This window comes from Osmerus mordax, chromosome 5 (genome assembly GCF_038355195.1).
Source record: "Osmerus mordax isolate fOsmMor3 chromosome 5, fOsmMor3.pri, whole genome shotgun sequence".
In the NCBI taxonomy this organism is placed as follows: Eukaryota; Metazoa; Chordata; class Actinopteri; order Osmeriformes; family Osmeridae; genus Osmerus; species Osmerus mordax.
Genome location: NC_090054.1, coordinates 12,524,506 through 12,551,399, shown reverse-complemented (window position 1 = coordinate 12,551,399; position 26,894 = coordinate 12,524,506). Strand labels below are relative to the sequence as shown.

General features: G+C 41.8%; 1 protein-coding gene and 1 long non-coding RNA gene across 2 annotated transcripts in view; one reads left to right on the top strand and one right to left on the bottom strand.

The window, feature by feature from the left end:
• Positions 1-1,100, bottom strand: part of col13a1 (collagen, type XIII, alpha 1) — a gene marked incomplete in the record, with an annotated part of 82,478 nt that extends 81,378 nt beyond the window's left edge. Inside the window, 1 exon segment of the mRNA XM_067236013.1 lies at positions 470-1,100. Coding sequence (XP_067092114.1) covers positions 470-772 — 303 coding nt within the window.
• Positions 454-25,763, top strand: LOC136942944 (uncharacterized). The gene is made up of 4 exons (XR_010876647.1): positions 454-609; positions 25,051-25,162; positions 25,251-25,325; positions 25,480-25,763. It is a non-coding gene; the product is annotated as an uncharacterized lncRNA (long non-coding RNA).
• Positions 25,764-26,894: the final 1,131 nt, after the last annotated feature.

The window sequence follows — 26,894 nt, the reverse complement described above, 5'->3', positions numbered from 1 at the left end:
GGCGTGCGCTTCAGTAGGCTATTCCACGTTTTCCTGAATCTACGGGTTATGACCCAATTGTAGTAGCCTATGAATTTATAGGGCTGCTGTGCGCACTATTTAACCATAGACCGTTCCGAGTTCAAAACTATATAATCATGCAATAAAAGAGCAGGACTGAATTAAGCTGCTTTGATAATTAAAGTAATCGGCTCGATATAGCCTTGATAAGCGATGCACATCATTTCCAGTTGGTAATTGAAGTATTACCCAAACATTCCTTGTTTGTAGTAGGCTAGCCCAGGTCTAAAAGTTAAGTAAATGTACTTGACATACGTTACAACTCTGATATTCCCCCCAAAAAACTGTAAGGAAGTTAATGTTAGGTTTTGTTCATATTATATTGGATGTGGAAAAAGTAGTTTTAATATCCGTTTCATGTGCTTTTTATGTTCGTCAAAATAGGCAAGTCTAACAACGGAATCCTTACCTCTTCCAAAATCTGATCGAGGCGTCCCAAGATAACGGGTTCCACCTGCTCGAGAGAGATCCACGCGGAGACCTGTGTTTCTCTCTGCTTTTCCAGATTTAGTATCCGGGAATGCAGATCCGAGGTCCGAAGGAAAACCAGTAAGCAAACTCCAAAAGACAACACCGATAAAGCGATGCACACAGTTATAGCAGACAGGTCTTTACAATTCCTCCAAAAGGGCTTTTTACAAGGGTAGAACTCGTTGCAAGTCCTCCCCACTTTAGATTTATCAGCAGCTCCCCATTTCTGATCTTCTTCCATGTTTGTTATACGTGTTTATTCGCTTTTTATCCGCCACGAAATTCCAATATTCATGAGAAGAAAGATGAAAATATAACAGTTTTGGAGTCGAAATCCTAACCTAACTTTTGGACAGAGGGTCGCCTCGAGCAAGTTGCAGCTGCCCTCTCCTTCTGTACTGCCTTGCTATCCTCAGATGAGTGTCTATATCAAAGTGACAATATGAGACATTATGTAGATTTTGATTAATCAATAATTTATGTCCGATTTCAAAGGGAGCTCTATTCATTTGCCGTGTTGTTCGGCTATGCCATCTGATCAGGTCTTCAAAGCGGTCCTGCAGTGTCTAACAGCCTACTATCTCTGCAAGATCACCAGTCAGTGCGCACGTTGTAACCCGACCCACTCGCCACTGCACTGGTTACCATGGGCCTTTTGCTCCACTGTAGAGTACATGCTCCTCCTATGAGTTTATTTAGGCTAAATGTCGGGGCGGGATTCACGGCGGTGTTGCTCCCTTCCCCCTTTGATCCAAGCAGCTCGCGGAGGATATTTTTAGGTGCGTACAGTTAAGATGCGAAGTGAACTCGCTCCATCGCCTTGGCTTTCAGCACCGACGCACTGTATTCAACTTACCACAGCAAGTGAACTTCAACTTGTATTTTGTCATTAACTGAGAATACCCCGAATCCTGCAGTCTTCATGCATTCAAAACATGAAGCCCTTCAAGTTTTTCTGAAACGCTTTCACTGTTCAGCCCTGGCTGTGCACAGATATCAAAGGTTGGCACACCCATGTTTTGCGCAGCTAATGCAAACTTATCTGCCTCTCCCACATTTGATAAGGAAACTCAGTTATTTCATAGTTGAAGTTTATGAACTCATGATGCTGAAATTGTTAATGCTGTAGTGCAACTTCCCATTATGGATCAACAACGTTCACTTATCTTTAAATGTAAAAATCACTAAAGGTCTACAAGACAACCTCTCGGGATGAAGAAGCTGGAAAATGACCATATCACGAAGTCACTGTAGAAGTGCCATATCAATACATATATTAAATACCAGCCCTACACATTTACGTTTTTGGACAGGGCTCCACAAATGGACTCTGTCAGCCAGAAGTCATGACCGAACCCAACGGATCAAGAACAATACAAGGTCAAGAAGACCAGTTCAATTGAAAGACCCAAATTCATCTTTGCTTTGGAACCATTTTCATCTTATTTTCACTGATTTATCTAGGATGTGTCTATTTATGAAGGCTTTTTTTCTTTCATTTAGAAATGCAATAAAAAGGTCCTTGTCGGCCAAATAATGCTGTTTCCTGACAAAAGTTATTTTAAGTTACAAATGATATTTCAGGTTGAACCTAATAAGTTTGTCGATTGCTTTTGGCTATGGTTGCCCAGGTGTGAGAGGCCTGATACCATTGATTAGTTGGCAGTCAGTGACTAAAACACTGTAAAACTGCTGAGTTGGGCGAATGTGTTGAGTTAATGTACTTAGTACATGTACTTTTTGTACTTGTGTCAACCATTATTCTTTATTACATAAACTGTAATTCATCACCCTAGCCGTAACATAAAACTGATTGATTTTATGATGAAGAGTACAATGCTATGAAACGGTTTATTTGACAGTTTAATTGTGATTAAGGCACTCTTCAACTCCATCGTTCAGTGGGCTGCATGCAGTTGTACAGTGCTAAGTCCACATGTCTGTCGAGAAAAGGAGCCATAACCCACGGGATTAACTCTGAGGTTTATCAAGGGTTTTTATTTGTTGTATCTCTCAAAGGCGGGCCAGACAGTAGCAATGCTCACTGCTTGCTGGAGGACAAAAGAACACTTGTCCCCTGGCTGTGAGTGCATGTACAGTCTGCTGGCAGAACAGAGATTTGGCACCGCATATTGAACAGACAAAAAAAAGAAAAGAAAAGTGACAAGCTACAACAGAAAGATTTTAATCAAATGTCATTCAGTACAGGATTATACCAAATTTTTGAAAATGTGTTTTATATTAAAACAATAATTAAGTTTGATGATAAAGAGACCATTCACAATCCTGTAATACAATCATCCCCACTGTATATTGATTAATCCTTCAAATTGCGGGGTACTTCGGTTACATTAAAAGCAATGTTTGTTTGATGTTGTGCTGCCTGTAGCAACTACAAGTGTGGTTTTGACAGCAGATGACTTGCTGGCCACCAAAATCAAGATGGCCGACCTCAAGCAGCGGCTGTGTAATTGCGTTTACAAAACCACATGGGTGGTTTAGATTTTCAAGGGACCACAGAAGGCTTTAAAAAGCTAATGGAGAATTTCCTGACTTATATCTTCTGACGTAAATGTAGTCGGACCAAGAGATGTCCCCTTTCGACTGTCAACCACATCTTAGTGCTACTGTACAGTCCGAGCTACTAAGGTTTATGACTTGGTGACTCAGGTCCATCAAGCGTTTGTAATAAAGTCAGTGCTCTAAGCCCTTGTAATTACGACATTTCCCTAGCCAGCTGGCTTTGAGATTCTGGAAGGTAAAAAACCTATTTGAAATGAAACCACAAAACGTATGGCAATCATTGGATTCAATTAAATCAAATGATAACTTAAATGGTACGAAAGCTAGAAGTATGATGCATTAGGAAGAGAGGGTCCATGGGATGGATTATTTTGTTTATGTCTTGCTTAAAATGACAGGGATTATTAATGATAAGGTTTTGTGACATGTCTTGAACAATATTACAGTTCAGGGAAAGCCATTATATTGTCCAAGGTCTTCCACTAACCTATACTTTCCAAATAGTTATTGAGAAACTTAAAGAAAAGGTTCAAATGAATGAATTACTAAATGTCTTTTATAAAGTACAGAAAAGTCATTTGATGGTACGCTTCAGCACAAGGGCATCTGGTTCAGTTTGCAACATGAACATTTTCTGGTCAAGTGCTCAGTAATTATGTTGTGAGTCCAATACCTCAGCATGTGCACTCGCAGCAAATTCTGTCCCTCTCTGAAATTACAGCAAAACTTGCCTTAGCAGCTAATTACTCTCAGTTAATTGAGGATTGGAATCAGCCAAGATCCCTATTTAAGAAAATCACTTGTTTGTTTCTGTCCTAACTGTTTGTTTATGGTACTGAAGTGATGCTATCGTCTATGCCTGAAGGCAATGTTGAGGCATAGTGGATGGTGGTTGTCTGTGCTTGAGAGGGGGATGCACTTTGTCAGTGACAGTAGAGCCCAGAGTCTTGTTTTCTACATTCAAAGAACATACTACACTGTATGCCAGATGGCTAGATACACACAAACACAGATGCAGTTTGTCATTGACTCCACACTTAGAAAACCCTGCACCGGTATCCTAGTATAGAGGATACAGCTCCTTCAAAACATACAATGTGTTATTTATCCCAGTTCCTAGTCACAGGATACAGTCCATGCAGCCATTACAATAGATAATAGTTATTTACCCATGATGGGCTTTGCTCACAGCTTATATATGTATATATATATATATATATACTGTATAAGTATATATATATCTATACTCTACTTTTTGGAGGTAGAAGCTGAGTATGTTTTCTTCAGACTTGATAAATCTGAAGGCCAGAGCAATCAACAGTAGCTTTCTTTAAATAGTTCATGTTTCTGCCAGACCGATACCTAGGTGGCAACGGGCAAACTTTAAGCTTTCCTGGATAAAAGACAGAACATAGAGTTGACAGTGTCAGGGGATATGTGATGCAGACTCTGCAGCAGTAAGGCCTTCACAGTTAGTTAAGGAAAATAGGATGAAATGCATTTGAGAAGTCTGAGCTGTTGAAGTGTGAAGTCAACACTGTTTCTTTGTAATACTTCCCTTTTTTCTGGAATTTACGACAGGGGGTACATTGTTACGCAATGCTTGTTGGATCTATTAAAAACATGTGCCAAGCACCCTATAACCAGACTTATTTGGCAACCTAGTGCAGAGCGATTGACAACAGTCATAAGCATGTGAGCCAATTTGTGGGAAAACTCAATCAGATCCCTGGTATGTACCATGTCACTGTACACAATATGTAACTTAAACTTGTCAGTAATTGTCTGCATAGTAACTTGGCACATTTATGACTCCATAGTTGATCACTGAGGCCATGTAACTACACAGAATCTAGACCGTGACAAATTGTGCATCACTTTCAAGCTGTTAGAGCCTTCAAAGTTGTTATTTCTTTGAATAATGAGGCAATCACCCTAAATTGATGAGGGAGACCTTTTTCCTGTGATGGGGAGACAATTGCCTCTATTTGTCTTGAATGTTCAGTCATGGCCCATCTTGGGTGATACTGAGGCGGAAAGATCTCAAGTTCAAGAGGATGTTCACACAGTCCCTGAGGATAATTATTCCTAATGACTTGCAGGTGTGTCTGGCTCACTGGACAAAAGTGCTGTCGTGGTAGGGATGGTCCATGCTAGCCGCATGCTAACTCAATTATCAACCACAGTGAAGGACCTGTCTGTGCTAGCATGCTAACTCCATTAATAACCATAGAGAAGGGGTGTCAGAAGGTCCCACGGGCATTTATCTGTGATTGGACCACCATGCATTCTCTATTACTATAGAAAACAGTGTGTTGATAGACTGCTCATCCCAGGAAGGATGCAATGATTCAGAGGATTAAATTACTACAGAAGCGTTTCAATCCAGATGGAATATCTCAGATGTAAGGGGGCTTGGTCATATATGCTTGAGGAAAATTCGATTTGGCTCAAGAAGGGGAGTTGAAGAAAAACCAAACAAGATTGTGAGCAAGGTTTCCTCTTTCTGATCCCTCTGGTTCACAGCAGGATCATGCAACTGTGGCAATTAGATTTGAAAATTACAACCTTACTCCCTCTGTTCAAGGAGATTACATAGTAGGACTGTCACAGCTGCACTTGTTCAAAGGCCTGCACAGTCCTGCATGGATTCTAATGAGGTCCAATTGGCTGATATCTCTGGCTCTCCATCCCCGTGTCTCAGTATTTTTATGTTGCTCCTCTGTCTCTGTCCCTGTTGCCTCCTCCATCTCTCACTCTCTGTCCGCGCCTGGATCCTCTCAATGCTCTCTCTCTCTGTCAGTGTGTCTCGCTCTCTCAGTCCATCCAGAGTTACTCATTTTCAAACAGTATACTGCAAGTTGAGGTGGAAGCCTGTGTCTAGGCATCAGTGGTTCTTGCCCTTGCAGGCTACTGGCGGTCTGCGGTTTTCTCACACTTCTATAATTAGCCAAGTGCTCCACCCTCAATGTTATTTTCTTTTCGGTTATTAAAGTTTTGCTGACATTCACATCAAATAAATTATAGGCCTTGGATTGCACTTATGGTCAGATCATTCAGGTTTTGCAGAGAGGAGGCACTTGTCCTTTTCAGCACACCAGTGAATTGAAGACAGAGTAGCTATGACAAAGAACTTGCAAAGTTGAAATGCTACATTACGTTTTCACGTCAAAGGGCTGAAGTTTGTTGAAACATTTTGTAACCTTGCCATCACGCTCAAATGTAATTAATAACTGGGTTAGGGTTAGTCATTTTGTTGTGGCTGATAAATGCAGTTGTTGTTTTTCACTGGGTGGGGGTAATTAGATGATTCTGTGAGTAAATAGATGAGTCTACAAACATCTGGCATGTTCCCACTGCAATCCTTCCTGCATGTGGACTACCATGTGCATGGTTAAATACTCCATGTGCTTATTAAATGTCTTTGGGGTCATCCTACTCCCCACAACCTATATTCCCCCCCCACTCCCCCACCACCCCCCTTCGCTTTGAGCCTGGTGAGGTTTAATAATGTGTAAGGAACAACAAATTAGAACCAGCTAGCCTGAGGTTTCAGAAAGCAAGTGGGTCGTTCTGGGCAGATGTGGAGCGATGGTGGCTTTAATGAAGAAAGAAAAACAATCCAAGCCAGAGAGGGGAAAATCATTTGGGCTCTTGATGTATTACTTTGATTTGTACTGAGTGCTGAAATTGGACCTCTCTGTGTATCATTTGTCCACCGTCAAAGTGTGTCATTGAATTACACAGCTTATTTGCTTAGTTGCGTTTGATACATTGCTGATTTCCACTGCTTGTTTTCTCACTGGAAAATAGTTAAAACGCCTCACTCGATAATTGAGCCCATGGCTCTCACCTTAAACTTCAGCTGTGGTCCGATGATGGGTCTCAAAGGTGAATTTATGCTGGCTAGGTTTACCACCAAAATACTCTTTTGAAGCAATCAAAAAAAAGAACATATTTGGAGGAAATACTTTTGGGGCAGGGATTTTTTTCTTGTCTTGGGTTTTTCTTTGAGGGCGAACATTCAATTCTTATTTAGTGATGTTTTGGAACCCTAACTCGAGGGAAACAGGAGGTCTTATCTGAGAATCTCTTGCTACTAGCCACCTTTACAGTATCTCTACACTACTGTATACTCCCTTGTGTTATTCCTGTAGTAATATTTACATTTTATCAATCGCATGACCATTTTTCAATGGATATTTACTGTTCTCCCAACAGGGGAAATTGCTCCCCTGTGCCCTTCATAGCTTTAATCTATCCCAGCTAATCAAGATTTACAAAATGTGGCAGAGAAAAGAATGAAATCAAAACACACGGACACACAGTAATATATCATTATGGCATTAATGAGAAGTTACTTTAGATGGTACATTTTAGGAATCCCAAGAGTAAGAATCCGATTTGTAAATAACGTTGACCGCATCACTTAATTAGGCCAACCCAACATCGAGTGAGCTCATCAGGAGGTTTATTTTCAAAGAGGTTGTCTGATGAGAAACGTAATTTCAGCAGAGGGTTTGCTACCACTTTTGTTTGGTCATGCTCGCTGGCTTCAGTCTGTGCGCCTAGAACCCAACTAATTTAGCTTTCGGTTTTGGCCAGCGTCAATCCTAGGCACAAACCGACAGGGTTGAGATGATCCATGCCTCAGTCTTGACCACAGTGGCCTGGTCTGTGGACGGTCACATTATGAGCCCTTCCAAAGTAAGGCCATCTGTTGGGCATATATATTGCTCGTTGTTTATGTAGGGTCTCTGGTTAACTTTCCATTGTGGTTGCTATTAATGTGACTTTTCAAAGAAAATTAAGTAATAGTGCTCAAATATCGAATATTTCTCATGAGACATGGTTATGGCCAGGTGAAAAACATGACACAAAATAGGAAGTCAGATGACAGCAGTGTCTAAAAGAGACAAGAAGCAGACGAGTCTGAGAGTTCATGCCTCTAGTCAGTCAGACTGTGTACTTTGGCACTGGTCTAAGATCTAAGTCTGTGTGAGAAACAACAGTAGCATGTGTGTGTGTATGTGTGTGTGTATCCATTCACTGTTTCTCTTCAAACTGACCCAGCTCTAATTGACTCAGAGGTCCATTGAGGCAGGCAAACAGGTGGGAGGCCTGGAAGCATCCGGCACTTTAGACCCTAAACACCATCATCCCACTCACACCCGTCTCCCCACCCCTTCCCTTTCTGACACTCTTTTGGCTGAACCCAGCCAATAAAAGAAGAGAAGGGAGCCGAGTGTAGGACCATGGTGTCTTTATGGACCTGGCCTTTGGCTCAATTGGCGGTCAAACACGGTCGATTGGCGGTCAAACACCGTCAAATGGACCCCTGCTACAATGGGTGTTAGCCTGTTGTCGTATCTCCCTCGGTGGGTTACAAGCAGAAGTCCTCGCATGCTAGCCTGCACGTCACAACTGTTGGAGCTGGAGGCCGTTCAGATAGTCTGGGAATACGAGAGCAGGGGAACGCTATGCCTCCTTGAGACACTGCCAGGAGACATAAACCGGTGAACGACCCGCAGCACCTGCCCCCTAAACCAGCGAGTGGGCTTCTAACGGGTCTAGCCCCCTCTGTGGCACCACTGCTTAATAGCAGGGAAGAAAGCAACCAAGTATGAAAGTCTGACTCAACCCTATCTCCTGTGTCTCCTCATTATATACCATACCAGATATTTAAGTTACTGTAGGATGATATGGATCCTCTTCATTTCTCCGTTCTCTGAGTTTCTCTCACTATCTGGCTTAGGCCTAGCGCAAGCTGTGAATGCACTTCCAAGGTATGATGCAATACAGGTCTTGGTGGATTTTCCAACTTTTTGCTCCATTTCTGTTTCATTTCCCATACACCTTGAGGAACTATCACAGAATGTAGCTTTTTTTTCTGTGCAAACAGGCAGCATGTTAAAACCATCAGCATACATACCATTCAGAAGTAAATATTTTGAAGGCAAAGAACATTTTCAGAAAGACTTTGGTTGGTCAAAACAAAACGTATTAAAGTGTGGGAAGAACACTACTAGATGTGCTGCAGATAACAAGGAGTGTCCTTGGTGGAGACGATTGGCGGGAGCATTTGCCAGTATAGCTACTTGGCAGGACGGTAAGACAATAACAATGATTCCTATGGGTGGAATTTGTTTTCATCAAAGCTCGTGAATTTCCAAACTTGGAGCAGACATTCGGCAGACATTGTGATCCTCTGAGAGAAGAGGATGAGATTCTTATGTTGCCCCCACACACCCATACTTTTTATTGACAGAAACAAATCTGTATTTATTAGGTTAAATTAGGCAGTAAATATATTGTGAAGAGCATTTTTATTTGGAAATGTTAATAGTTGGTAATGTAATACAGATTTCCTGAATGTTTCTATAGTTTTCCCTCAAGAAATAAATTGGGTGCCTCTCTGTCTGGGTTGAAGCATGCTTACAAAGAACCTATGTCTCATCATGACCATTCTTACATGGCGCTGAGTTGCCAAGTCGCCTCAATCTAAATCGCAAGAGCAATGTTCTTGTCTCTGACAAAGCTCTTTTTTGCAAGATCATTCTGGCTAAGTTGTTGAGCATGGCAATCGATGTTCCACTCCAGCCATCACTCAAGAACATGCCAGGGCTGAGCAGGAAGTTGCCTGTCAAGACTCCGAAAGCCTGATGGCTACCTCCCCGGGGTCTGTGAGAGCAGCGACCTTTCAGGGGGAAAAAATAGAGGAAGGGCTTTGATGCCCTACATGGCCACTTTCCATCCCATCACTCTCTTTTACCTCTCATTCACTTTCAAGACTGACTACTGTCTGTGCACCACCAATGATGGCCGCGGTGCAGTAGGCCTCTACATGAGACACAGTCCAATGGTATGGAATTTCAATTTGTAAGATTGCAGCAGATGAAATCAGATTAGGGTAGTTTTCAAAAGATTTGTAACCTTTACCAAAAGCTTAACCTCCAGATCATGTCATGCCAAACTAGCAAAGGACAGATACATTGTTGTAAGAAACTATTAAAGTAAGTATTAAGGTTATATAAGATAATTGTTTTTTTTTTAACAAATTCTAGTCAGAGCAATGAGCAAAGCATAAATCATGAGTGGTGCTTTTTTTGGCTTTGCATGGATCATCTCTTATCTAAACTAGACATTACATGTTTTTAGGTGTTTTCTCAGTTATGTGTACTATGCTAGTGTATGTTTACTGTATGCGATCTGATCAGAAGAGTTAACTCCAGTTTAGAAAACTTTGTGACAGAGGTAGAAACTAGCAAAATAAGCAGCTATTCCATTGAGTCATACCTAAACAATGTTGTACCTTACATCAATTAACAGATAACATCCCAGGGATACAGAGGAAAGTGTTTTAAGTCCATAGATGCTAGTCGATACTGTGTCTATTAGAAAGAAAATAGGTCCAATTGTTGTTGGCCTTTAGCTAAATTGGCTGTCAGCCAGGTCTGGACTGGGACTTTGAAACGCAGACCGGCCAGAACGTAGCCATGACCTTGTATTATTATTATATATCATTTTTTTTGCATTATGTTGCGGCCATTTGACCGGCAGTTCGGGAAATCTCCCTACTCTCCCGACGGCCAGTCTGACCCTGCTGTCAGCTGAAAACACATGTGAGCTCCTCTTGTAATCAGTACTATTGAAGGACTATTGAGACGCCAGAGAAGCCATTTAGACATGCAGGGATCACTGAAATACCAGCCCAAAGCTCTACGCCTCTCACACTTCTGTCTCAGTATGTCTCTGTATCCCTCTCTCTCTCACTGTCTTTCCCTCTCTCTGTCTTTCATAATCTCGTTGTGGTTATGACTATCTGTCCTCACTCATTGTATTCATTGATTACTACCACGAACACTGTCTACACCCCAAAAATTACAGATTATCTGACACTTTTAAACTATTAAACTTTACCTTCACTTGATACAATGGTACTTGTTTTTAACGTTCCATAAATAAATCTATATTTTTTCTGGACCAAAAGGACACAGGACCAAAAGATCGTCTGGGGAGATTGCTACGACCCTAAACAGACACAATCATTACACCACAAAGAAATGCGGTGTAATGTAACATTTTTGCAGGGAAAGTCGATTTTTCAAAACAGGTGTAGATTACGTTGTTTAAGGGATTATTCTTGTGTATTTCAGTCACAGTCCATGATAGTCCATATCAGCTGCAAGACAACAAAATCAAGATTTTCCCTATAGCAATAAATGAAGTTTGCCTTTCAAGAGTCACGGTTTAGAGGCAGCTGTTCCATAAAGTTATCCTGCCAGCGGTGGCCCCAATTAAAGGCTTTTGTTGGTGTTGCCTTAGCATAAATCACAACTTCAACCCCAGGAAGTATTTGATCCTGCCCACCTCAGCTGTCCATGTTTATATTTAGTGTTGGGGGCAAAAAGAGAGAGCACTGTGGTGAATTTACAGCGAAACCTAACCTGCGTGTATGTTTTACGGTTCAACCAGCTTTTACGCCTTCAGCGGTCCTCGCACAGGTGCAGCATGAGAGGAGTCTCATTCTGTGTCCTCTTACACCCGCTTGATCATACATGAAGCATAGGGAGACTGAACTATGTCAATGTTTTGTCAAATATTGGTGGTTTGTTTACAGAAATTGGTATGGCTGTACTGTTTAGTAACCCCAATAAAAATGTGGGTCCATCAGACCCTCGAGCATTGGGTGAGTAACACAAATATGAACACCACACAAAGGTTAATGATACTGTACTGTTATGACATTACTTCATGAAATACTGTATACATACACTGTAACCTCTTTTTTAATCATGTGAGACTGTCCATGTCAAATTATTCTGCTTGAAGTCAATGGTACAGACCATAAGATTAGACTACAGCATCCAATGCCATGTTTAATCGAAACAGTAAGTATTATAATTCAATCCACCAAAATATTTTACAGCAGTTTTTGTTGTTGATTAAAGACAATTATATTTATATTCACACACTGCCATCTATTGATATTACATTCCCTTTTAACCCTCCGTCTGCCTGTTTCATTCCTTGACTCTCCTTCCTACCTCTCTCCATCCCCACCTTTTTCCCCTCTCTACCCACATTCCCCTTCCCAGTTCTAATCCTGTCTGGTGAATAGTAGAACATAGCTTTCCGTTTGTGTTTAGGGTGGGAAGTACAGATTAGTTAGTCTGTAATGTTATCTGCAATTTCCCCTTCCTCAACTTCCCAATAGGATAACCTAGCAGTCGCCTTGAACTTCATTCTTCCAGTTATCAATACCACCACGTTTTGATTACAAGAACAACATGTTTTCAGTGTTTTAACATGGGGACAAGTGGAGGTTCATCTGGGGGCACTTTTGCTGTTCTTAAGGCCAATCTGTGAGACAGAAGTTCTCTTTCCAGAATGCTTTGACAGCAACTGCAACTTTTTATGAGCACACTAATGAAACAAAAACAGTCTACAAATGTTGTAGAGGTTCGGGCACAGGCCTTTGGTATCTTAATAGACCAAAAAACTTAACATTAGACGATAGTAAATAAGACCTTGGTCAGTGTCCTCAGTGTAAAGCCTGATTCCTCCAGGATATACTGTAAATCTAGATACATCTTGACAAACATGCAAGGAGAGTCTAAAGTGTCTTTAGCAGGCAGTATCTTCAGTTTAGTTCTTTCGAGATGAGCAAGGTAGCGGTCTGACAGGATGGAGCCTCTCGTGAAGAACCGGAAGTACCACAGCTGACCCCCACCATGGAGATCACACTGTTATTCATCCCTGGGTCAACTGCCGTGTTCAGCCCTTTCAAGGCAATCTTTTGTTCTACACTAATCCAGCATGGATCTCTGTGGTTGGCCCACTATCTTGGAGTCTGGGCTTGGAGGTGCTGTAAAAGGATTGCATGTCAAGGGTTAAAGATTTGATCTCCAAACGATAGCGTATTATGAGGCTGTGTGGGCCCCATTCCTGTGGTCACGCTTCATAAACAGGCACTTTTCGGTTGACTAAAAACTCTGTGTATCAAACGGTCCATATTATGAAAGCAGTCTAGTTGGAAAAGGATATATTTTGGGAAATTATGCAAGTTCCGAGTTCGTCTGGATTATATCACTGAATAGTATAAGATGTCCTGGACCTTACATTAAATTCCTATAGGATAGCTAAGCGCCAACACATTAAAATCAGGAAAGGTTTTTGTTGATTCTGAGTGGAGAGAGAGAATTATTTCCCATAGATATGCGCAGCTCCTTTGGGGTTGTAAGGCTGTTCCGTTAGATGAAGGTCAATGAAGAGTGATTGCAGCCATGCTACAGTTGACCAGAAGCTGAACGGGGAAAACTGTTTAATTACACCTGTGCATTTGGTCTGTTGACTCAGGTGGAAGTCATCTTATTAATGACCCTTACTGTAGTTGGTAATTTGGGTTGGGGCACTTGATTCATTTACCCCCGTAAATAACAGTTTAAGTGCATCTCTGACAAACGTACACTTTAAAAAAAATGTAAAATGTTCTTGCAGCCGAGTCAATTACAGAATTAATCAGGTTTCATCAACAGCTTAATCTTCTAAAGGTTTGAAGTACCATCTTGAATTACATGGACATTCTAATTTAATTGGTTTGGACAAGTCCTTATTGTATTTTTCCAGTGTTGCTCCAGAGGTTTTCAGAAGCTGAAGGAAGGAGGTGCGTAAAGAGCCAATTTACATTTTTACATTTACATTTAGTTATTTAGCAGACGCTCTTATCCAGAGCGACTTACAGTAAGTACAGGGACATTCCCCCGAGGCAAGTAGGGTGAAGTGCCTTGCCCAAGGACACAACGTCAGTTGGCACGGCCGGGAATCGAACTGGCAACCTTCGGATTACTAGTCCGATTCCCTCACCGCTCAGCCACCTGAATTGCTTACGCCCCAGGGCAAATCACCTACGGTTCATTTCCGAGTGTGTTCAATGGGTTCCAACTACATTGTGTTTGAACGGGAGCAACTTGTAGGGGGTTGAACAGAATGGTGTCCGGTTGATGACCCAGCAAATTATATTGCCAGTAGGCCTACAGTCTGTCTGTGGCCAGTAAAAACTACAGGAACGTTGAGATTTCTGTTTCTCTCTTTATTATATTCATCATTGAACAAAGCCATGACACAGCAGAAAGAAAAAACAAAAGAAAAGGAAAGAAAAGGAAAGACAGAAAGAAAGGATTTCTCACTAGATTCCAAATTCCGTGTTTCTTGTAATGCTTATGGGTAGGCTTGTTCAAAGTCAGATAAATGTAATAGATGTGACAGTTCATGATTACATGATCATTGTTTCTCTCGTTAATGTAGCCACACAGAGACAGACTAACTGACAGCAAGACACTTCATATTTTTCATTAAGATCAAAGAGACTATACTGAACATCTATCAAGTTTATCAGCTTAGGTTCAAAGTCTGCTTTTGTGGTCTTCAAAGCAGCACGGCCACAAAATGTTGAGGATCTCTCAAAGTTTAATGCATTGTCTTCTTATATACTCTCTGTCTCTCACAAACAGACACACACAAATGTGTATTGGTTTAGAGTTATGTCCTTGAAACTCCCCTCCAAATAATCAACGTATTGTCTGGAAAGACAGAGGAGATTACCGCCTTTTGTACACATTAGACGCTGACGTTAGAGCACATGTATATCGATTTTAGACAGAGTAAGGACAAAAGGCCAAAGAACCCTATTAAAATCTGGACATGACGCACAATAAAACAATAAAATCTTTGGGATTACAAAAGCAGCTCACAAACACTGGGTTTCCTCAGCCCTTGTGTTGATAATGGGGATATCCTGCAGATAGAGACACTATAAACCGTTTTAACAAGAGGTCGCACCACCCTCTATTTTGGTCCACTACAAACCACCAGACCATCAAATTGGCTTCAACGTTGCGACTGTAAGTTACATCCACCTTCAACTGATTCATGCCTAGTCGGTTCGATAAACACAACATCTTGATTATGTCTTCGCAATTTGTTTTACCTTTCCTGACCACCATTTTGTGGGGATGTAGTTAATGATATCTGCAGTATACTAGTGTTGCTAGTGTGACACTATATACATGACCCCCCCACACACACACACACACATTATTTGCCATCAGTAGGCCGTAAAAAAAGACGTAGGCCAGATTTAAAACAGGAAACTGTACGTGGGAGAAGTCCTCAGATCTGCTGCAGCTGTTTTCCCTGTCTCTTTCTAAAGAGCAGTTGTATGTATAATGTCTAATAGTCTCTTTTGAAGTCGAAGCCCTCATTTCCAAAGTATGCCCTCAACTTCTGGCAAAGTTGCACAGTATCTTCCAAATGACCCTGTGATCAGTTGTAGTAAATTACAGCAGCAACAGATGGATTATTCCTTCTTTTTACCACTTAGGGATCATTACCAGCACAATTGTTAGGTTGTTAGCGTAATTGGAGCAGCCCTCTCTTTGTCTCGTGGTAAAATGAACATTCACTCATATTTCTGACGTTTTATCGTCAGGGCATTTAGAAGTATTGTTTTGTAAATTTCAACTGTCAACTCTACTGTAGCATATAATCCTGGGATTTAATAGAAGGATTCCCATTATGCTTATAGGAAAGCCCAATAACATTAGCATTATTTATCAACCTGTGCTGGTTCAGCAAACAATAAATCTTTCACTGGGAAATTAGGTGGACTGAGATGAATAACACTCTGTATCATTTTCAAGGTAAGGGCTTCATTGTTTTCCATGCATCTCACAGTGAAGCCCCAAGCACATGGGGGAAGCATTACTCCTAATGCACTCTTTAATGACTATATAGGGCTGGGTTCCTACTTTAGTTATTCTCCTGTGTTTTAGCTCCAAGTCTTCCCTCCTTCCTGTGTAATCATTGGTGGGTTCAGTCTTGTAGGGTGCAGGGACATCAAAGCTAGGGCACCTATGTTCTCTAATGAGTCTACACTGTCTGGAATCTTCCATAGTGACCTTTGACCTTGGCATTAATATGCATGCATGGGAACCCTGAAACACTGGGCAAATGGTTGGTAAATTGGCAAACTGGTGCCCTAAATGTGCCTGCGCCCTGAGCTCAAAGAAATCTGGAGACATGGAGTGATGCTGTGTGCTTTCTTAGCCATCATCATGGAAGGTGGAGTTTTGTATTTTCTATCTAACTTGTGCACTTGTAAAGTTTAAGGATTATAAGAGGCTTTGAAAGACATACCACAGTACACTATTTTCTTACACTAGATTTTGGATATATTTATTTTTAATTTATAGCCAGATTGGCAAACAATGTCCATGTGAATGACTTACAAGTCCAACGTGGAGTCAAAGTCAGTGCAGATAACTAAGGAAGTAAATGGTGAAAGCTACGTAGCAGAAACACCTTAAATGAAGCAGAGACAATGTCTGCTGTGATTGGCAAAAAAGGCCTATGTGAATGACTTACAAGTCCCAAGTGGAGTCATGGTCAGTGCAGATAACTAAGGAAGTAAATGGTGAAAGATACATAGCAGAAACCGCTTAAATGAAGCAGGGACAATAATGACTAAACTGGGGATTTTAACCCACAGTGCAATCCAAAGGGGTCATAAATCTGTGTACAGTATAAGTCTACTATTAGCACTTTGCTCATTTACCTGCAAGTGTATGGGGCTACAGTCTAGTTAGTTCTGTTGATGTTGATGTCTCCTTGACCATGGGTGTGGTGGTCTTTGTGGAACTTGAACCACATTTGTGGTGGGCTGGGGTGTAGGGGAAGAGTTAACTGACAAACAATATACTTTCAGAAATATAAATAGCTTGATGGGCCTCTAATGTTTTCTAGCATTTTATAACTAGAGAGGGTACAATTTCTGGGGAAATTGTAGGGTGTGCTTGCTTGCGTCGGTTGCACAGGGTCCGTTTTTTAATGACATTTTTACAACTGATATTTCTGTATATTTTATATAAAAATGCATACTTGTTATTTATAAAGATTACATAGATTTAAAAGCATCTTTTTTTTTGCTGCTCATTTACAACTCAAAATACGAGTGAAGTGTAGAATGAAATAGATTGCTTCTCATTTCCCCTGCAAGAGGCAGCCTGAATCAAAACGAATACATTTGGCAGACCGGTGTAAAAATTGACCTAATCTCTATGACGTAAACGTCCTTTTAAGTTTTTCCCTTCTCGTGATATTTTCAGGCATTTAGCCTACTCATATTGCATTCATTCATTAATAAAGAACCCCCTTTGAAAATTATTCTACGACGTTACCGGCAGTAGAAGATGGAATCGCGATTCAAACAGTACCATCTTCTAACTGAAAATATGCCCCCAAAAACGTAAATAAGCTTGACATTTATTTAGTGGAAAATCGCTTTCATAAAAAGCTCATTGGTAGCGATCATTGTCAGTAACAACGCAAAGTGCGATATAGCCCTGTGTGGAGAAGCTGCCCCGGTAAATTGTAACCGGGGCAACTTGCAACGGAACGTAAATAAAAATACAACCAACGCAATCGCAACCAAGACGAACCTTTTGACACTGCCGTTGTGTATGTAGTCCAAATATTGACTGATCCTTAGGGGGGCGAAAATAAACAATAATAAATAAATAAATATATATGTGAGAGAACAAAGGTTGTGCCCTTGCCGAAGGCAAAGCACACCCAATTATGAGAATGGATGATGGAGATGTACAGTACATACTGTACACGTAAATGCAATTTAGCCTATATTCATCAATTAAATAAGAATCATTAAACTTTTGGCAACCATCAATATTTATCAAATAGTGAAACAACCCTGACCCAAATTTCTGAGATGGGAACATTCTTCAACTGTCAAGTATACTTAGGATCAACAGTACCTAGACATACTGTTGACCACCGAGGGTCCAATAAAACAGGTTTTTGAGACGGCCCACAAAAAAAGGTCTCAACATAAGGCTCTGTAAATATTATTCCATATCCTCTTCAATAGAGGACTTTGTAATCATTATGGCCATTAACCTTGTCACGTTTCCTCTACAAGGTGTTGTAAAACTTATTTGATGAAGCATTACAGGGTCCTGTCAGTGTCTACCCCTAGTTTTGGATCTTGCTCTGGTCGCAGATTCCCACTGGCAGACTGGTCAGTGAAGGAAATCTCCCTGTGGAGGTGCATGGAGAACGGAAACATCAAATTGTGTTGACAGCTTAATTCGTTTTTAGACAAAGCAGAGTTCTCCCACAAAGTTGTCCAAATACTGTATTTACAAGGAGTTTTTTTACAGAGTGCGAGCTTGTAAAAATGCTAACTCCTGGGGTAATATGAAGCTATGTGCAATGATGATACAGTTTCATTAAGATACGTTTTAAGATCTTTAAGTAGACAGTACTGTGTACAGTCTTGTATAATTAAATATACAGAACTGTATTCTTAGACTGTACTGTACATACAGTAGAAGTCAAGTCAACGAAGAGGAGCATCTGTGAAGTCTTAACTCACAATGAGTGCATCAGTGGTGAATGTCATAAAGAAACACAGGACCTCTTGACTTAGTCCTTCGTAGCTTGAAAGTATTTTACACACTCATACCTGCCTATACAGCCTGTGCAGTTTAATGATCCGGTTAAGTCAGTTTTTCTCCAGTTTAAAGAACATAAAGGAATGTCATCACACAAAATCCATAGTCCTTCACTCCTGAGAGAGGGCTAAGTGGAAATATCTGGCATGTTGACCCCTGGACCTCTCGTCCTCTTTCAGTCTTCCTCGGCCTAACAAATTGCTTCCTGGTCATGGTTTCCCATAATCCTCTGAACAGGAGGGATGCAGTATGAGGGTCAGTCATGTGGAAAATCAGATATGCGTTTGTCATTTCATGCTCCTTGACTGAGACACAGTCACTTTGGGGTGATGATGTTCAAGGTTGTCGAGGCTCAGATCTTTCTTTCAGGCCCCAAATAGAGCTTATCGGAGAGTAAATATATATATATATATATATTACGGTCCAGCCCATTGACTGTGCTTCAGCCTTCACCTTCTGCGCGGTACTTTCCGACTTTTACGCGTAGCGTGCAGGCGCCACAATATTTGTCAGGGAAGTGTACAATATCCTGTCCTGTGTTGTATGCTTCTCACGCTTTGGCAGGTTAATAGATGTGCAGGCCATGAAATATGTCGTATTGTTGTCTCTGCTGGGAAAACTAAAATGTCCCTGCTGAGTTTGTATAACTCCCATCTGCTTTGTTTTTGTTGCTTTGCCTCCATGAAGCATACAGAGGCACACTGTCTTGTTGTAATATGCAACAGTACTGCAGGAGATCGTCATGAATTATGGACACTCCCCAGCCATGACGCCTAACGAGCAGGAAAATGAATCAAGACGCTTTTAAACTGAGGTCTGATTTCAGATAAACAACCACAAAAACCGTAGAGCGTGAAGGATTGGCTAAATGAAGGAGCATGTTGACATTATCATTATGGCATGCTCAAGACCGGTAGTGCACTGTTCCTTCAGCTAGTTAGGTAACAGCATGACAGACTGTCCGTTTTCAGGACGTCAATGAGGCAATTGCCTCTAAGACAAGGATGGGAGGCACTGGACATTATCAGATGCAGCTATTACTGCCAGGCTTAAACAACATGCTTTTCAAAGCAAACCCTAATATACTGTAGCTACTGTATATCCTAACTTGACTGAATGGGAATAATATGTAAGAGTGCAGTTGTATAGTGCTGGAGGAACTGTGGACAAGAAGCGTCTGGGCTTGCAGCGCCATTTTGAACTGTCTTGGTTGGACCGCTTGCACCACTGTCCGTTTAGGACATAAACATTTTGCTTTAGTGTGTTCTTTTTTGTTGAGGATAGGCACCCGTAAACAAAATTGAGCAAAGGGCTGAAACTGGAATTGACGTACAATTGACTCAATTTCAGCTCACCTGTCGCCCTGGTGCTCAAGCTATTTTTTGGTGTAAACTGTCATGTTTGTAGACGGTTTTTATTGGATGCCACACCCCTCATTCCAATGAGTTGTGCATGGGAAATTTAGTTTCCGATGATCAGAATTGCTGAGATGAATTATGATATTTTGGCATAGCGATTAAATTGTGGAAATAAGAGTTTACTTTTTATTGAGTCTCAAGGCTAAATCTGGCTCATGGACAAAGGAAAGGTTGCTTTTTGTCATCTATGACTGAGGCAATTTAGTTGAACTGTGTTTAAGTGTTACCTTTACTACCAAACTCTCAATTGCTCCCAGTCCTCATTGGTATTGATTGTCAAGATAAGAACACGGGTGGCCAATTGTGTGAAGCTACTGGTTCAGAAAGATAACGACATTCCTGAATAGCCTAAAAGGATAAATAAACTGTGGAAAAAAGCTGGTTTTGTGTAACACAGATTTGTGATTGAGGCCGGTATGTATTATACTGGTTGTCCGGTATAATACAGCAATTCATTCATTTACTAAAGTAAAACTACCTGTTTTCTGGCTATCGGCTTATCGTTCTCCCATGGTCCTCTTCTCTCAGATCCCCGGTTCTTCCTTGCTGCTGCCTGTGAATGGCGTGGTAGAGGACCACCGGACACAGGTGATAGTCTGGGATAGCTCCCATGACACAGGAAGTGGAGTTGTCTTTCCAAATCTCAGACCCCCTTCCTGTCCTTTCGTAAACTGTAGTGGACAGAGAGAGAGAGTTGATCCGTCAGTCAGTAGGAGCCCCCCCCCCTCCCTGAGTGCTCCTTGGCCCTAGCCTCATCATCTGGCAGTTATCAGGACAAATTAGAAGACCACATGGCTCAAAGGGCCCAGGCTCTGTGTGTGCGTATGTGTGTTTTGTGTGTGTGTGTGTGTGTTCAGCGCCCTGCTCTCACAACAGGAGAACAAAGCCTGAAGGGTTAGAGCAGGAAGCTTAAGTAGCAGTTAAAGGAGACATGGGGACTCCTCTCCTCAGGGGTACAACCTTACCCCTCAGGAGGAAGGTGGGAGCTTGGAAGGAGAAGGCCTTAATTCACTGAAACCCTTTGCTCCACACATACACAAACACACCTAAACAAACACGCGCAGACATTCTCACTCACTTTTGTTTTATATCACCAAATCCGAGCACAAGAAAAACATGGCTATTGACATGAGTGAGAGACCATAATGGGAAATATAAGCAACACAAACAGGCTGTTTGTCTTTGTGGAACACTGGAGAATGGTTTATGGTAAGCAAACATACGGCTGTAATGAGACATGAGCCATTACAGAAAGACAAAAAAATTGGTCTGGAAGTGAAATAAACAAGGTAATAGTGAGCCTTGATTACAGTCATAAACATTATTGCATGTTATGTTCGATTCAAAGCTGGAGGGTTTTAAAATTTGAGCAAGGTTGAATTATTTCTGTAATGCCGGGGGACTCATTTAGATTGTGTCCACTTCAAAGAGGAACTTCCCAGTCGGCAGAGCAGTAGAGCTTACAGGGGGCAGAGCAAGCACCACCATATGACCACCTCAAGCATGTCAAGTTCCACATCTATTTCAGAATCTGCTTTTGAGATCGTCCTTTCACTACCTAATTTTCCTTGTTTGATTTACAGTATTGTCTCAAAAATACACAATAAATTACTTTTTCTGTGGCAGATAATAACAAAATGTAAATCCGTTTCAAGTGAATGACATTAAACTGGGCTCTTGCCACGTACGATCACGCCATAGAAATCATGAATAACTATCCTCACACATTCAAATAACCCTGAAACAAGGTAAGCAGCAGCGCTGATCCTGCAGATAAACCACCGATTTGAGCACTGGCTAGTGGCGGTGAGCCTCTCTATTCTGTAGTAGGCTAACACGCCAAAACGAAGGGAGCTGCCCACTCAGCCGTCATCCATCCTATTTATCTTCAGTCCCTTCATCACCCTCCCCGATCCCCAGCGGTTGTTCATCACTATCAATTGGACTTTGACAGCTTTATGCGTGCCGAGATCTGACACGCAGATCCACTTCCTCCGGTAAATGGAGACGGCAATCCATATCGGCCTCCGCGCCATCTACCTCACAATCCTTCTCCTCTGCTCCGCTTATTTCCCAGTCCTTACTAGGAGGTTGTTTCCTGGGGACGGGGGCAGAGAGAGACTTGAGAGAAAAAGAAAGGGAAATGGGAAGACTAAAGATGTGAAGGGGGGGGGGGGGGAGAGAGAAGGAGAGACATTGGGTAGAATCATTGGTCCCTTCTTCGTATGGTAGGGGAGAGAGAGACCGGCAGGACTCAAAGAGAGAGACGGTGACACCTGAGAGAAGGAAGGTAAGACAATGCCATTACATCTGCTATGGACTGTGGACTGTCTTGATCATTTTCCCAGGCGTGGCATCGCTGACCTGTCTCTGCTAAACCACCCCCCCCCCCCCACCCCACCCCACCCCTCCTCGCCCACCGACGTTAGTCTCCCACTGATTGCCAAACCTGCTAAGGCCATCAGGTTCTGAGGGGAGGAACCACTCCACATTCCACCATAGCCTTGCAGCTCACTCCTGCTGGAAAGGGATGGACCTCCACAGAAGGATGGACAGCTGCTCAGGAGGTGGGGAGGGGGGGGGGGTTCAATCTGTGGCCCTTGCTGCCGTCCATAAAGAGGGGTCAAGGAAGTCCATCAGTGTCCTAAGGACTTCTGCCTACTTTACAAGCTCGTGTTAAATGGAGGTGTCCTTTCCTAACCTCCATTCTAATTATGGGGAGAAGCTCTGAGATATTTTGACACTTTTACAAAGTGTTTTAAATTCACTTATATATATATATATATATATATATATATATATATATATAATGCTGCCATTCAGGTGAATACACATATATATATATATATATATATAAAAGATTGCTCAGCACCAGTTGTTTTGCCTCAAGATGACATTCAATTCAACCAAGTCATCATGACAGTTGTTCCTGTGAGAGTGGGGTCTGTCTCTGCAGCCGTTGTGTGACAGCATGGTGACCTCACATCGTCAGTGACCCTCATTGACCCTCTCTGACCTGTGTGCCTCTACACAACAGTGTTACACAAAGCCAAGGAAACACACTCTCTCCTATTTTGGGATACACTGACATGTGTCTCACTGTTGGTTTTCACAATCCAGCACCTAGATTTAATTACTATTACAAGCCTTTGTAATTAGTACAACAGAGTTTATATAACACAGCAGTTAGTCTCTCCACGTTTAAAGCCAAGGAATTTTAGAGAACATCTATCTTTGCTGAGGTTGCATGCTAACACATACTCACCTAGCCTTGGTCTGAATTTACACCTGTTTTTAACAGCAATTGACTGATAAATTCCTTGTGAGGATAATATCCCTGGCTAGTAGCTAATTGTCAGTTTAGCCGCGAGCGTTGACTCATGAAGAACACTGTGCTTGATGAAGAACAGTCTGTTTGAAAAGGCCCCGGCTCGCCCATCACCTACCTTGAAGTAAACATCAGACCAGCTTGCGCTGTGTTGCTATGATTGGTGTCAGCTGTGAAGCACATTTGCTCTTAAAAGGCCAGTCCTCATTGCCCAAATGCTATTGTAACTCTTAATGCCTGTTTTCACTACCTGGAAGCTTTCCATCACTCACCCCAGAGATCACATGTTAACAGCTTGAAAGCTGGATGTCAGGGCATTGGAATAAATGACACATTTGAGTAAAAGTGAAAACAGCTTGTGAATGTGGACATCAACAGAGTTGTATTGGATGAAAAGAGAGGCCCAAGGCAATGCCTCTCGAAAGCTCAAGGACAAAATGTGTTCTTACTCTGTTCTACAAACTGATCGAGGCTGTCCTTTGACCTAAAGACATTGGAGTCTGTGTTATTCGGAGTGTAGAGTTCCACGTACATTTGCGGAGAAGACTATGAATCTTCACATGGTTTCTGCATAACTGAGAGGTGGTCAACCCTACCTACGTTGTCATACAAATGACTATTGAATGTGTATCTGCATTGTAACACCTCTCTCAAAACAAGAATTACTTGACTAAAATCAGTCTCTTACTAGAGAACTAGACACAGAGATCAGGTTGAGAACATGCATTAAACGTTTAGGAACAGAACCATATTTGGAACATAATTTCAATCCATGTTCAGAAGTGGAGCTGCACTTCACTGTGCTTATTAACAGTGTCATATCTGACCACTGGACAATGTCAAAAATAGTGCTGCTCCACTTTCAAAATAACTAATATTATTAGAGTTTGACATAAGCGGGAGAGTTCCGGAATAGGAATGTTTAAACTGGTAAGAATAGTACAGTATGGTCTATATAAATTGCAGGCCTATTTGGTAATGCCAGATGATTAAAACAACAATTGTGGCCACATTTTGATAATCTGATCATACTCAACACTGTTAGATGAGTAGACTTTAAAAGAAAACTTTATATTTTATACCTGCATATTTATGGATGGTATGTATAGTAGGGAATAAGTTAAAGACTGACTTTCCTAGGTTAACCTGTGGAACAGACCAACACAGGGTGATAACTGCATGATGTCATTTTAGGGTGGGCACATTTACTATCAGTGTAACTATTACCCAATGAATACTTTGACCCTAAACTTCATAGTCGTAGTAAATTTCAGTAGTATGTCCCTCAATATATTACAGACGGCACCATACAAAAAATCAAAATCAATTCATCCTCTCCCACACATGACTCTCTCACGACAAGAAGCAGTCAAAGCTCCATTAACAAACCCTTGCGTGACTTGACACCTCCAAAAACAAATGTGGAGTATCAATCAAAAGCGGACATTACACAGCCTTCCGATCTTCACTGTTTCAGAGGCCCAGTCTTTTACACCTGCGCCAGACTCGAACGTTACATTGTTTATGCATTAACACATCTGCCACCCCGAGGAGTTCTGCGGTTTGTCCTCATGTGCAGTGCAGATGTTACCTCCAACCTGTTGTCTTTTATAGCAGATAGAGAATATTTGTAGAAAAGCTGTGCGTGTTTTACGAGACAGTGGTGTGTAAGCTTTCTCTCTTTCTCTCTCCATCTCTGCCTATCCTTTGGTGTTGCCAGCACCTCTAGGACAGCGGAAACAAATGCAGCTGGGACTTCAAAGAGTATGCACATGGGACCGGCTGGTATCAGTCGTAGTGGCTGCTGGTGAGCTTCCCATCACAGGAAAAAAGTAAGTGACTGAGAGACTGTCATTAACATGTGTATATACAGTATATTGTGTGTGTGTTGTATATGTTCATGTATTATTTTGCTAATAGGTTGAACCAGAGATCAGTCATGCCTGCATACCTAATCAGTGTCAGATGTGCCTACACAACTTGGTGGCCAACATGGTAAATACAATAAGCAGGTCAAACAGGGCTGCTATTCAGGCTTTGGCATGTCACTTCACTTCAAATACAAGAACAGGCAGGCATGAAAAGACCTCCCTGACAACCAGCCTCGGGCAGCTACTCTCCCTTCTCTGTAACCCCCTTCCCACTCCAGCGGCACAGCTACATAAGACAAGAGCAGGCCCAGGAAAGGCAACCCTGATGGGGGACGCACTCCTGACGACCTGGGGCCTGGAAGGCTGCCTCAGCTGGAACCAGCAGCCATAGCAGCAGCCAGCCTGTCTGCCTCATCTATCATCCCTCTGCTGCAGAGGGCTACATATTAAGAGGTTGTTTTTACTGCTGATTCGTCATGCTACTGGAAGGGATTCAAGAGGCCATTCTGGGGATGACTTCACAGGTTGTGTAAAACGCTGGGCCGTGTTCATAAATCTATTAACTCTTCAGATTAATAGATTGACTCTTCAATGTGTGTTCATTTAATCATATCACACAGTTGACATTCTCTTTTCTCGTTTCTTGTTCTTGAAGTTTGAACATCAACTGATGAACAGATCATCTATAGGGAAATAAACAAATAAATAGTTCAGTTTTAGTGTCTACATGTAGTAAGACCTATTTCAAACCATGATACAATTACATTATTATAATAATGGTAAACTAAACTAAACAAAACAGAACACGTAGCCAAACAAGGAAATTCTAGGCGAAAAAATTCTCACAGTCCTAAATCAGAGGGTGGTCGAGTCACTCCGGGGGTAAGAGCAGATTACACGCCACTCTCCACACCAAAGTGTATGTGGGACGGACAGCAGGGCTGGAGATTTAGAGCAGGTAGCTTGGACCTCCTCAAACCCCCCTTACCTGCTGACGTCTGTTATTACAAGCTGATTTATCTGGCCCAGGCCAGGGCAGGTTGATAGCTTTAGCAGTCCAGCCAGGCCCCTGTGCCAGACCAGGCCAAGGTGGCCCACTGTTTGAAGGAGGGGGGGGGGGGGGGGGGGGGGGATTCGAAAATAATTTCACGTGTGTCATAAAGGCTGTCTACTAAAACAAGGTTTAGTTTTAGGTGCATTCTTATACTGGTTCTAATTACATTGAACCCGTGATCTCTTTTAATCTGTTGACTGTCAGTGACGACGGATGACGTGAAGTCTGCCTATACAGTTCCTTGTAAACCACTTCAGTCCAAAACTGTCTTATGCAAACACGTGGGTTTCTGAGAAGGACCAGGTTATTTGGCATGCCACTGCCAATGATATACATATATGACATTGTCCCAGGGGTATGACTCACCCTTCCCTCATTGAAATGAGTAGGTTCTCAGGGCATTTCAGGAAACAGTTGTTGAGAAACTGAACAGTCTCAGAACAAACATCCTTTTCCAAAGAGGTTTCTTTATCCGACCCGCCCCAAAGCATCATGTTGAACAGTTCTCAGGGAGAAGGTAGCCCCATAGAGCTAGGCTGACTGAAATAAACACACAAATACCATCCAATATTTGGATGTTCTGTGAGCTCCAATTAACAACAAAGTGATACCCTTTAAATGTAGTACAAGAGGCAGTTT